The sequence below is a fragment of the Bos taurus genome, chromosome 12 (assembly GCF_002263795.3).
Source record: "Bos taurus isolate L1 Dominette 01449 registration number 42190680 breed Hereford chromosome 12, ARS-UCD2.0, whole genome shotgun sequence".
Taxonomy (NCBI): Eukaryota; Metazoa; Chordata; class Mammalia; order Artiodactyla; family Bovidae; genus Bos; species Bos taurus.
This window is the reverse complement of record NC_037339.1, coordinates 31,810,879-31,822,998: the sequence shown is the minus strand read 5'-3', so window position 1 is coordinate 31,822,998 and position 12,120 is coordinate 31,810,879. Positions and strand designations below refer to the sequence as shown.

At 48.0% G+C, this 12,120-nt stretch overlaps 1 protein-coding gene across 2 annotated transcripts in view; it reads right to left on the bottom strand.

Moving 5' to 3' along the window:
• The window catches only part of FLT1 (fms related receptor tyrosine kinase 1), a 205,302-nt gene that overhangs the window by 6,383 nt on the left and 186,799 nt on the right, over positions 1 to 12,120 (bottom strand). For both annotated transcript variants that reach the window (NM_001191132.4, XM_059891968.1), the window contains exons 26-29: positions 8,261 to 8,366; positions 7,633 to 7,775; positions 3,249 to 3,333; positions 72 to 160 (exon numbers count right to left, since the gene is read on the bottom strand). In NM_001191132.4, coding sequence (NP_001178061.2) covers positions 72 to 160; positions 3,249 to 3,333; positions 7,633 to 7,775; positions 8,261 to 8,366 — 423 coding nt within the window. The remainder of the gene's footprint in view (positions 1 to 71; positions 161 to 3,248; positions 3,334 to 7,632; positions 7,776 to 8,260; positions 8,367 to 12,120) is intronic.

The following is a 12,120-nucleotide window of genomic DNA, read 5'->3' as shown; positions in this document are numbered from 1 at the left end:
CTCCCGGGCATCGTCCCTCTTGCCCCTCCAGAAAGTGAGAAAAGCCCCCCACCCCCGGCTTCCTTACTCACTTCAGTGGGGCCTTGGGTTTGCTCTCTGCCCAGGTGAAGCGCTTCAGCAAGGGGGAGGCCAGCAGGGTGCCACTATCCAGCTGGTAGTCCTGCAGGGAAGAACGAAGAGTTACAGCTCCTGCTTGAGCCAGAGGGGTTCGTGACGTTGGGATGCATGTCTGAGGTCACTCCAGCATCTGGCCTCCCTCCCTGTGTGGACAGAGCACTCTCTCCGTACTGGCCAGTCTGCTGCTGCTGCTAAGTCGTTTCAGTCGAGTCTGACTCTGTGCGACGCCATAGACGGCAGCCCACCAGGCTCCCCCATCCCTGGGATCCTCCAGGCAAGAACACTGGAGTGGGTTGCCATTTCCTTCTCCAATGCATGAAAGTGAAAAGTGAAAGCGAAGTTGCTCAGTCGTGTCTGACTCTTCACGACCCTATGGACTGCAGCCCACCAGACTCCTCCGTTCATGGGATTTTCCAGGCAAGAGAACTGGAGTGGGTTGCCATTGCCTTCTCCAACTGGACAGTCTAAACCTTGTCAATTACAAGAGGCCACTATGTCCAGTGACTCAGAGACCCTTCTTCCTGCAGGTGAAGAAAGCAAATATAATCAAAATGGGAAATTGCAGGTAACAGGTGAGCATTTTTCGTAGTCAACTTTTATGCTATTTTATGCAAACTATTGCGTAAATATGTTAAAGCTAATTGGGCAGCTGACTTGGCAGTGATATGTAAAGATTCCCTGGTGGCTCAGGTGATAAAGAATCTGCCTGCAATGCAGGAGACCCAGGCTTGATCCCCGGGTCGGGAAGATCCCCTGGAAAACAGAATGCAGCCCACTCCAGTATTCTTGCCTGGAGCATCCCCATGGACAGAGGAGCCTGGTGGGCTACACTCCATGGGGTCACAAAGAGTTGGACACAACTGAGTGAGAAATAATAAAGACAGGTTTAATTTTCTTTCTTGAAGATTGTATGGAGGTTTGAGACCCTCCTGAGTTACCGTGATATTGAATGGTTTGCCTTGGAGACGAACAGAGATCATTCTGTCGTATTTGAGACTACATCCAAGTACTGCAATTTGGACTCTTTTGTTGACTATGATGCCTACTCCATTTCTTCTAAGGGATTCTTGCCCACAGTAGTAGATATAATGGTCATCTGAGTTAAATTCATCCATTCCAGTCCACTTTAGTTTGCTGATTCCTAAAATGTCAATCTTGCCATCTCCTGTTTGATCACTTCCAATTTGCCTTGATTCATGGACCTAACATTCCAGGTTCCTATGCAATATTGCTCTTTACAGCATCAGACCTTGCTTCTATCACCAGTCACATCTGTAGCTGTGTGTTGTTTTTGCTCTGGCTCCATCCCTTCATTCTTTCTGGAGTTATTTCTCCACTGATCTCCAGTAGCATATTGGGCACCTACTGACCTGGGGAGTTCATCTTTCAGTGTCCTATCCTTTTGCCTTTTCATACTGTTCATGGGGTTCTTGAGACAGGAATACTGAAGTGGTTTGCCATTCCCTACTCCAGTGGACCACATTTTGTCAGAAATAAAAACACACTCCTTGGAAGAAATGTTATGACCAACATAGAAAGGATATTAAAAAGCAGAGACATTACTTTGCCAACAAAGGTCCATCTAGTCAAGGCTATGGTTTTTCCAGTAGTCATGTATGGATGTGAGAGTTGGACTATAAAGAAAGCTGAGCGCCGAAGAATTGATGCTTTTGAACTGTGGTGTTGGAGAAGACTCTTGAGAGTCCCTTGGACTGCAAGGAGATCCAACCAGTCCATCCTAAAGGAGATCAGTCCTGGGTGTTCATTGGAAAGACTGATGCTGAAGCTGAAACACCAATACTTTGGCCACCTGATGCGAAGTGCTGACCCATTTGAAAAGATCTGATGCTGGGAAAGATTGAAGGCAGGAGAAGGGAACAACAGAGGATGAGATGGTTGGATGGCATCACTGACTCAATGGACATGAGTTTGAGTAAATTCTGGGAGTTGGTGATGGACAGGGAGGCCTGGTGTGCTGTAGTCCATGGGGTTGCAAAGAGTCAGACACGACTGAGCGATGGAACTGAACTGAGTTACAGTTTCCAGCAATTCCGTTTACTCACTGGGTCATATTTAGCACTGAGTTTTACGCAGGGCCTTCCTTATACTGTCAAAATGGTGTTTCCAGCGAGTGGACCCCACACGTAGTTCCTGCCACCCTTTGGGTCTCTTATGTGTCTCTGCGTGTGTCCTTGACTATCAGGGAGGAACCTAAGCAAGGATACTGCCCTAGGGCCCAGTGCATCAGGGTCGGGAGGGCTAAGGGTCAAAGAAACCTTGCATGTTGTATTCAGTGCCATTTCCTTGGACTTAAAACCAGCATTCTAAGCAGCAAAGCAACATTTCCAGCACTTTGTCTTTGTAGTCACAGCTTATTTGTAATTTTTTTTGTTTGTTTAATGTTCACGTCATCTTTTTCTCTCTATCTGGTGTATTTGAAGGGTTTGGGCATTTTCCAGTGGTGACCACAGCATTTGAGGTCACCACCTTCTCACCACAGTAGGCTTTCCAGGCCTTTTTTGGGTCATGGCTCTGTGAGCATGGGTGGTCCTGGATCCAGTGACTGTGTCTGGAGACCACGCTCTGGTCCAGCTCTCTGTCTCCTCCCCTTAATCTCTCAGCCCCTTATCCAAACCTTTAAAGGGACAGGTGAGTTGAGGCCTCTTGTTTGCCAGGGCTGTGTGGATTGCTTCTCTCTGTGCGGCTGGGTGGGAGCCTGGCTGCTCAGCTCTGGAAGCTTTGTGGGAAGGAGCAAGAGGTCTCGGAGATTGTGCCAGGATCTCAGAGGGGAGGCCCCACCCCTCGCACAGTTTTGAGTTGCTTTGATGCTGGGATAGCAGGCTTCCACCCCTGACAGCCAAGATGCTTAGAAACACCCAAGGATGTTTCCTAAGGTTATGCCCAGCCAAGGACTTGGGCCCTGGGGTGAGCTCTGGGTCATCTTCAGACTACAGAACTACTTTCAGATTAGCTCTGTATGTCCCATGTCTTGTTGCCGTTCCCCTGGAAGTGTCATTTCAGCCACCACTGATGACTGGCCCCTGGTGACCTAGAGCAACCAGACAGTTGGGGTTTGTGTTTGCATGGGGGGCTGCCCGGGGTGTGCTGAGGAGGTTAATTCTGTTACTTACATCAAGCAGGGAGGTGCCATTCGGTGAGAATTCTTCAAAGGTTTTGAGTTTTTCCAGGCTGATGAAATTGAAAGCATTGACATATCTAAAGAAGCAGAAAGGATAATCAGGTCAGTAATTAAACTTAAAAGCTTTTGCACAACGAAAGAAACTATAAGCAAGGTGAAAAGACAGCCTTCAGAATGGGAGAAAATAATAGCAAACGAAGCAACTGACAAAGAATTAATCTCAAAAATATACAAGCAACTCCTGCAGCTCAATTCCAGAAAAATAAATGACCTAGTCAAAAAATGGGCCAAAGAATTAAACAGACACTTCTCCAAAGAAGACATACAGATGGCTAACAAACACATGAAAAGATGCTCAACATCACTCATTATCAGAGAAATGCAAATCAAAACCACAATGAGGTACCATTTCACGCCGGTCAGAATGGCTGCTATCCAAAAGTCTACAAGCAATAAATGCTGAAGAGGGTGTGGAGAAAAGGGAACCCTTTTACACTGTTGGTGGGAATGCAAACTAGTACAGCCACTATGGAGAACCTTAAAAAACTGTGGAGATTCCTTAAAAAACTGGAAATAGAACTGCCATATGACCCAGCAATCCCACTGCTGAGCATACACACTGAGGAAACTAGAATTGAAAGAGACACATGTACCCCAACGTTCATCGCAGCACTATTTATAATAGCCAGGACGTGGAAGCAACCTAGATGTCCATCAGCAGACGAATGGATAAGAAAGCTGTGGTACATATACACAATGGAGTATTACTCAGCCATTAAAAAGAATACATTTGAATCAGTTCTAATGAGGTGGATGAAACTGGAGCCTATTATACAGAGTGAAGTAAGCCAGAAAGAAAAACACCAATACAGTATACTAACGCACATATATGGAATTTAGAAAGATGGTAACGATAACCCTATATGCAAGACAGCAAGAGAGACACAGATGTATAGAACAGTCTTTTGGACTCTGTGGGAGAATGCCAGGGTGGGATGATTTGAGAGAATAGCATTAAAACATGTATATTATCATATGTGAAACAGATCGCCAGTCCAGGTTCAATGCATGAGACAGGGTGCTCAGGGCTGGTGCACTGGGATGACCCAGAGAGATGGGATGGGGAGGGAGGTGGGAGCGAGGTTCAGGGTGGGGAACACATGTACACCTGTGGCTGATTCATGTCAATGATGGCAAAAACCACTACAATATTGTAAAGTAATTAGCCTCCAATTAAATAAATTTTAAAAAATGAATAAAAAATTTAAAAATGCTGATTAAAAAAAAAAAGAATAATCAGGTCAGGATAACGCCTTCGGTTTTGATTAGTCAGGAGATCACAGGCACCCCATCCCAGCTAAGATGAACCCGAATGCCAGAGGAGTGACCTCACACCTTTTGAAGCTGCAGGTTCCTGGCTGCGTGCCCCGGGAATCCCAGCAAGTGGTTTCTAATCACTCATATGGCCCTCACTGCACTGTTGTGAACAAAACCCCACAGGGACCCTTGAGGGACTCAGCAGTGGCCAGGCCTCTGGTCCCTCAGGGAGCCAGATGACGTCAGGCCGAGAAGAGCCCTGAGTTGTCATCTGGTCTGAATGTGACGGAGGGAGGAGACGATGCCCAGAGAGGTGATGTGGCTTCATCAGTGTACAGCTGCTGCTTCTGAAAGGCCATGACCCGTGAGGGCCGCACGGCCGATTCAGTGGTGTATATCCAAGCACCGGTGCTGTCTGGTGTATCCAGCCCTACGATTACAGATCGGGAGGAAGCAGTAGTAACTGGATGACGTCCTTGTGACTGTCTGCTGAGTTCGGTGGCCCACTGTACACACACTCACCTGAGACCCTGTCACCACCGACAGGGCCCATCTCTTAGGCAAGCGCCCTGTCTGGCAAAGGCTAAGCAAGAGGCTGGAAGGGCCCGTGTCAGTTTAATACTTCCCTCCCCCATGTCTGACCTGATCTGCCTCTGCTAATTTATTATTCAATCCAGGCTTACTTGTCTCCTCTTTAAAACAATGGATGACTCATCTGGGCTGGTCTGTGAAGTATGAATCGGTCGCTGACCTGTGACCCAACCCCACAAATCTGCACTGGCCATTGGATTTCTTCCAGGCCTGTCCCAGACTGTCAATCCTCCCAGTTCTTCCCTGGCCTGCCACGCGTGGCTGAACTGAGGTTGGTGGTCTAGGAGGATACCTCCGTCCATCCATCCTAAGTCGCTTCACTAGCGCCACCTGGGAAGCTCACTGCAGATAAAATTGCTAGGAGGCCCATAGAATAGCCTGAAAGTCCTAATTCTGGTTCTGACTGATTGCAAAGGACAGTGACAGAGCATCAGAACACCTGGGTTAGAAACTCTGTTCTGCCGCTTTCCGACTGCATGGTTGTGGCAAGCTGTCCTCGGTAGAGCTTTAATGTCTCCATCTGTGTCATAGGAATAGTACCTCCTTCCTAGGACTGTCTTGAGGAGGTGATGTATGCAAAGAGCCCAGTGCCGTACCAGACCACAAAGCATATGTCTTGCTGTACAGTAAGTCCCCTGCATGCGAAGTTATGAGTTTTCAAAGATAACGAATGTGTGTTCGTATGTCCAGTGGTCTAAGTTAGTTTACCTGTCTAGCGTACGTTGCTGTGTGCATGCCTCCTCTACAAGTGGCTGTGCTTTTGTGTGCTTTAAACACTACTGTTCAGTAGAGCACTGCTGCCGCTGCTGCTGAGTTGCTTCAATTATGTCCGACTCTGTGCGACCCCATAGACGGCAGCCCACCAGGCTCTGCCATCCCTGGGATTCTCTAGGCAAGAACACTGGAGTGGGTTGCCATTTCCTTCTCCAGTGCATGAAAGTGGAAAGTGAAACTGAAGTTGCTCAGTCGTGTCTGACTCTAGCGACCCCATGGACTGCAGCCCACCAGGCCCCTCCGTCCATGGGATTTTCCAGGCAAGAGTACTGGAGTGGGGAGCCATTGCCTTCTCCATCGGTAGAGCACAGTAGTACACTATCCTTATATCAAGCCCAGGATGTCCAGAAGCAAGAGGGTAGATAGAATTGAATCCAGCAAGGAATCAGAAGCTGCCATCAGTGTGACATCGCAGCTGGCCCTCCATCTCCTACTGCTGATGACCCTTCAGCTCTACCATCTCCCACCTCTTCTCCCTTCTCCAGCCAGGAACTCTTCTTGCCTGTTCACTTGATGCCAGCCCCTATGTGCCAGCTGTTCTACTGCACTAGGTACCGTAAGATTCAAAATGTTTTCCTTTTTGTGTTTGTTATATATTATTTGTGGGAAAAGTATTATAAACCTATTACAGTCAAGTATTACTGTAATAGGTTTCCAGTAATACAGTATGACTGTATTACACTGCAGTACTACGTGGCCAATCGTGTCGGTTGGGTACCTAGGCTAACTTTGTTGGACTTACTAATAAACTGGACACTCTTGGAATGGAACTCGTCTGTATGTAGGGGACTTACTATAGTGAGTGGAACATACGAGTCACTACTGGCACCAAGGTGCTAACCTTATCCAGCGTGGCCACTCGGTGTATCTGCCTCCCCTCACCCCTTCTCCAGTGTCCTTCGCGCTAACAAGAGATACTGTAGTTTGTCAGGTGAGAAAACAAATCCAGTTTGTTTTCACTGTGTTGAAGGTATCATGAAAAAAGTCAAGGTCATCGAGGAGGAAAAGATGGAAGAGTTCTTCGGGAGGAAGATAGACTAAAGAAATGGAAGGAAATGCAAGGTATTCTTGATCGGATGGTGCTTTTAAAAAAGGTGCAGAAGACATTTGGGGACAATAATGGGAACTTGAAAACTTAATAAGAGGAAGAGATTATCAGTTTCTTTGTGATAATGTTGGTGTGCTGCCACAGGAGAACACCCCTTACAAGATATATGTGCATGCTAAGTTGCCTCAGTCAAGTCTGACTCTCTCTGTCCCCATGGACTGTAGCCCAGCAGGCTCCTCTGTCCGTGGGATTCTCCAGGCCAGAATACTGGAGTGGGTTACCATTTCCTTCTCCATACAAGATGTATACCAAAGTGTTTAGAGGCAAAGCATTACAATGGTGTATGTCCTCTTTCATACACACACACACACACACAGAATATAGGCTCCTCTGTCCATGGGATTTTTCAGGCAAGAATACTGGTGTAGGCTGCCATTTCCTCCTCCAGAGGATCTTCTCGACCCAGGGACTGAACCTGTGACTTCTTGTCTCCTGCATTGGCAGGTGGATTCTTTACCCACTGAGCCACTGGCAAAGCCCACAGACAGACTAAGGCAACATGTTACAGTTGAGTTTAGGAGGTGAACTTTTTTTTTGTAAAGTTTGAAAATCTTATCAAATGAAGTTGGAGAAGAAAAGATCTTACCTGACATTATCAGAACTCCCTGAATTAAACTTTGGAGCAGAAATATCTTCCTGGAAGAAGTCCTCGGAGAAGGCAGGTGTCGAGTACGTAAACGCAGTGTTGCCTGTCAGGATGGCGTTGAGCGGAATGTAGTCTTTACCATCCTGAAACAGCAAAGGTGGAGCTCTGATCACACGCGTTCTACTCCAGCCTATTTCTCTGCAGCACTGTCTCACTTCAACTATGTCATTTCCATAATCTTGGTTGTGTTTTGAGATGATACTTCTGCATATATGCACTTTTTTGTTTGTGTTTTTGCTGGTGATCTCAGCTATTGTTGCTGTTGTTTAGTCACTAAGTTGTGTCTGACTCTGGCAACCCCATGGAGTGTAGCCTACCAGAGTCCTCTGTCCATGGAATTGTCTAGGAAAGAATACTGGAGTGGGTTGCCATTCCCTCCTCCAGGGGATCTTCCAGACTCAGGGGTAGAACCCATGTCTTCTGCATTGGCAGCTGGATTCGTTACCACTGAGCCACCAGGGAAGCCCGATCTCAGCTGTTAATAGCCACTAAATAACGAGAGACAAGGAAGACACCCCTTGACTAACATCAAAGGCATCTGGCCTTCTGATAGTCTATATAAATTTACCTGTTGTACATTGGCCTGAAGCAGGTCACCTAGTTTTTCCACAAGTTCCACAAATCTTGGCCTTTCTTTTGGGTCTTTGTGCCAGCAGTCCAACATGGTCTGGTAGCTGTCGGGTGAGAGGAAAATAGAGACGGCTGGAGGCGGTAGTGGGTACATGGGTTACCATACATGTCAGCAGCGGGGTGGGCGTTGTCATGCGTATAAAGATGATGCTTTTTGCAGTATGTAGTGTTCACTCTGTTTAAATTGTGGGTACACAGTGTGATACATAAAAGGCTGCTTGGGCCAGGTCTTGCTTGGAGTGGAACTTATAGATAGACATGGAGGAAGCTGGGAGTGAGGAAGGGACTATAACTCTGGGGTGTTGCCCCTGCTCCCTGGGCACACAGGATGGGGGCTGCCGTGCTCAAGGTTCCTTCACTCTCCCTGACCTGAGAGACCTCCCTGACCTCTCCATGCCTTAGAGTGGGGGCTCCAGGCACGTGCCCCACCCAGGGAACCTGGGCCAGCCTGCCAGTGGCCAGTGGCCTAGAGGAACATAAGACAGTCCCATGTGGATCTCACATTAAGGTGGTGGTTCAGTAGCTAAGTCATATCTGACTCTCTGCGACCCCATGGACCACAGCACGTCAGGCTCCCCTGTCCTTCACCATCTCCTGGGGTTTGCTCAAACTCATGTCCGTTGAGTCGGTGATACCATTCAACTAATCTGTTGAGACAGGTGCAGAAATTCTGCAGAGGCAGGTGGTCACAGACTCGAGTCTTGGATCCTCAGCTCTGGTATAAGGGCTGAGGCAGAGGCTGGCCTGAATCTGCCTTATCTTGTCTAAGGCTCCCTGGTCTCTAGCAAGAAACAGACTCTCAGAGGCTATTGGGAGAGCAGTTATACACACACACACACACACACACACACACACAGAGTTGTATATACATTTGTTGTTGTTTAGTTGCTCAGTCATATGCAACTCTTTGCAACTCCATGGACTGTAGCCCATCAGGCTCCTCTGTCCATGGGATTCTCCAGGCAAGAATATTCTCCAGGCAACTCCAGGAGTGGGTTGCCATTTCCTTATCCAGGGATCTTCCTGACCCAGGGATTGAACCTGCGTCTCCTGCATTGGCAGGTGGTTTCTCTACCACTGAGCCACCGGGGACACCCAGAAAAGATACATAGATGTTCTATTGAAAATTAGCCAAAGCAAGAAAGGCTTGAACCGGGCAAAAAAAGGGAGGAGGGTCTGAGAGTTGGCAGCATTTGGTCAAGAAGAGGCTGCAGGCTTATCTCAACTAGCATCGCTTCACCGCTGAAAGGCGGAGGTGGAGGAAATGCAAGAGCTGTGAGCAGGGTGCTCCCAAGTTCCTCTCTGCTGAAACCAGCCAAAGGGACCACCTACAACTATTGCTGTTTTTTATTTTGATCCCTGGTTTCTGATTTCCAATCCTTTTGCCTAAAATTCAATGCGAATCATCTCTGCAAACACCAAAGGAAAAGAAAGAAATCAAAACATTCATTACTTCTCCTCCTCATTGAAAGACATCTGATCAAACAGGCTGTGGGCGAGGAACCAATGACTCAACATTAAACCGTTTTACATCACTAAGTAAATAGGTTTAATAAGAAAAAGAGATACCAGTTACACCCAACCCCACAGGCCTTCGCAAAGCAAGCTAGGGGTGAGGGGGCCTGTGGAGGGAGCTTCCTGTCCAAGCTATCACCCAGGCTCCCAAGTGCACATCAATTTAGGTCAAGTTCAGGTCACAGGACCCAAGTTCTGAGAGTGCACGTTATCCTTACCCACGTCTTCCCGCTATTGGTACAAGCAATGTGGAAATGGCTCCATCAGCTTTCAAATGCTTAAGGTTTGAATTTTGGACTTCTTTTTTTAATTAAAAGAAAATTTTAAACACCGAAAACATTTTATATTGGGGTATAGCCAAGGGCAACCCACTCCAGTATTCTTGCCTGGAGTATTCCATGGACCTGAGCCTGGCAGGCTACAGTTCACGGGGTTGCAAAGAGTCACACATGACTGAAACAACCTTGCATGCGTAGCCAAGTAACAATGCTGTGGCTGTTTCAGGTGAACAGTGAAGGAACTCAGCCATACGAATACTTGTGTCCGTTCTTGAATTCTGGACTTAACAAACATTTCCCAAAGCCACTGCTTTTTATAATTTCTATAAGAAACTCCCTAGAATTGAGGAATTCTCTCTAGCTCTAAGCTGGGGTACAAGTGCTCTTCATATATAAAGATTTGAAGCTTTCATAAAGTCCAAGGCCATGTGGGGCCCAAAGTTGATGTGAGTTGTTTTGGACCAGAATAAGTATAAGAACTGGAAACACACCCTGCAGGTGTGCAGTGTGGTGCTGGGGGCTCTGGACTCAGACTTGGTTTGCATAACTAATTAGCAAAGTGGCAAACCACTTCTGTGTTCTGTGCCTTGGTTTTCTCATCTGTACAACGGGGATAATAATAGCACCCACTGCATAGGCTGTTATGAGAATGAGGTAAATGGGTATATGTTAAAGTGTTTAAGATAGTGCCTGACTCTTCATAAGCACTAAGTAACTAATAAATAATAAACCTGTTAATGACTGCAATTGTCATTATTGTTGAAGTTGAAAAGAGAAGGGGGGCAGCAGGATGAGATGGTTGGATGGTATCACCAACTTAATGGACATGAGTTTGAGCAAGCTCTGGGAGATGGTGAAGGACAGGGAAGCCTGGCATGCTGCAGTCCATGGGGTCGCAAAGAATTGGATATGACTTAGCAACTGCACACCAACAATTATTACTGTTAGTCACTAGGAATTTGCTCTTGTGACTTTCAGATTATATGGAAAGTGGGCAGAAATATTTAATTCAAAGCATGAGTGAACATGTCAGAGATATTTCTTCTAAGGAACATGGGGTATGTTCCTAACTTGACAGTCCTGTGGTCTAGGGAGTCTGGAGGACCACCTTTCTGTCCGTCTCCTCTGTACGTAGCTAACTAGTCACGACACTTCTTAGAGGCTAGCTCCATCGCTCATTCAGTTCAGATGGCGATTCCCGCCCACCTGCCCCCAATGCCGTCTGGGGTCTTCCAGTAAGATTGTAGCAGGGGAAATACTTCAATCGCAAAGTGCAGAGTCCTCTCATTTTAAATGAGAGAAAGCCCTCCTGCCTTTCTCTCTCTGCAGCCCGGCCGGGCCTGGGGCTCACCTGGCTGTCTCCCCAGCTCCCAGAAGGGCCTTGTGCTTTCCTGGCCAAAGCACCACACGCACCTGACGAGCCCGGGCCCCTTCTCCCTCTACGCTTGGGCTGCTCCCAGCCCTGCCCTTGTGGCCCGAGTCCTCGGGCCGCCTCGTCCCAGGTCTGACCTAGCTCGTCTCTGGACCGTGAAGGAAAGAGAGCGGCCTTGCACTCTGGCCAAGCCCCACTTCCTTCGTTCCCTCTAGCTCCTCCTGAAGGCCATTGCAGGGCTCCCAGCAGGCCCCCGCCGTGTGGGTGGGATGGGAGGGCCCTGCAGGAAAGGCGGTGCTGCTGTGGGGCGGGGGGACGTGGTGGTGGTGGGGCTCCCCTGAGTCCTTGATGGCAGCTGGACACAAAACTGCTGGGGTCATCACATTCCTGCCCAGGCCTCAGCGTGCAAAACAGGCCCAGAGCTTCAGGGAAAAGTGTTTGCATGGCGAGTGAGCACTTGTCCACTGGGGAGAGCTGTCAGGAAGGCCCTGGGCTCACAGGTCCAGCCAGGTCCTAATAGGAGGCCTCTTTCCCTCCCGTCTCCCCTGCATTCCAGACCAGCCCCTACAGATCCCTGCTGTGGACAGGGGTCAGCACTGCTCCCCTGCTGGCCTCCACCCCGGCTGCCTGCCA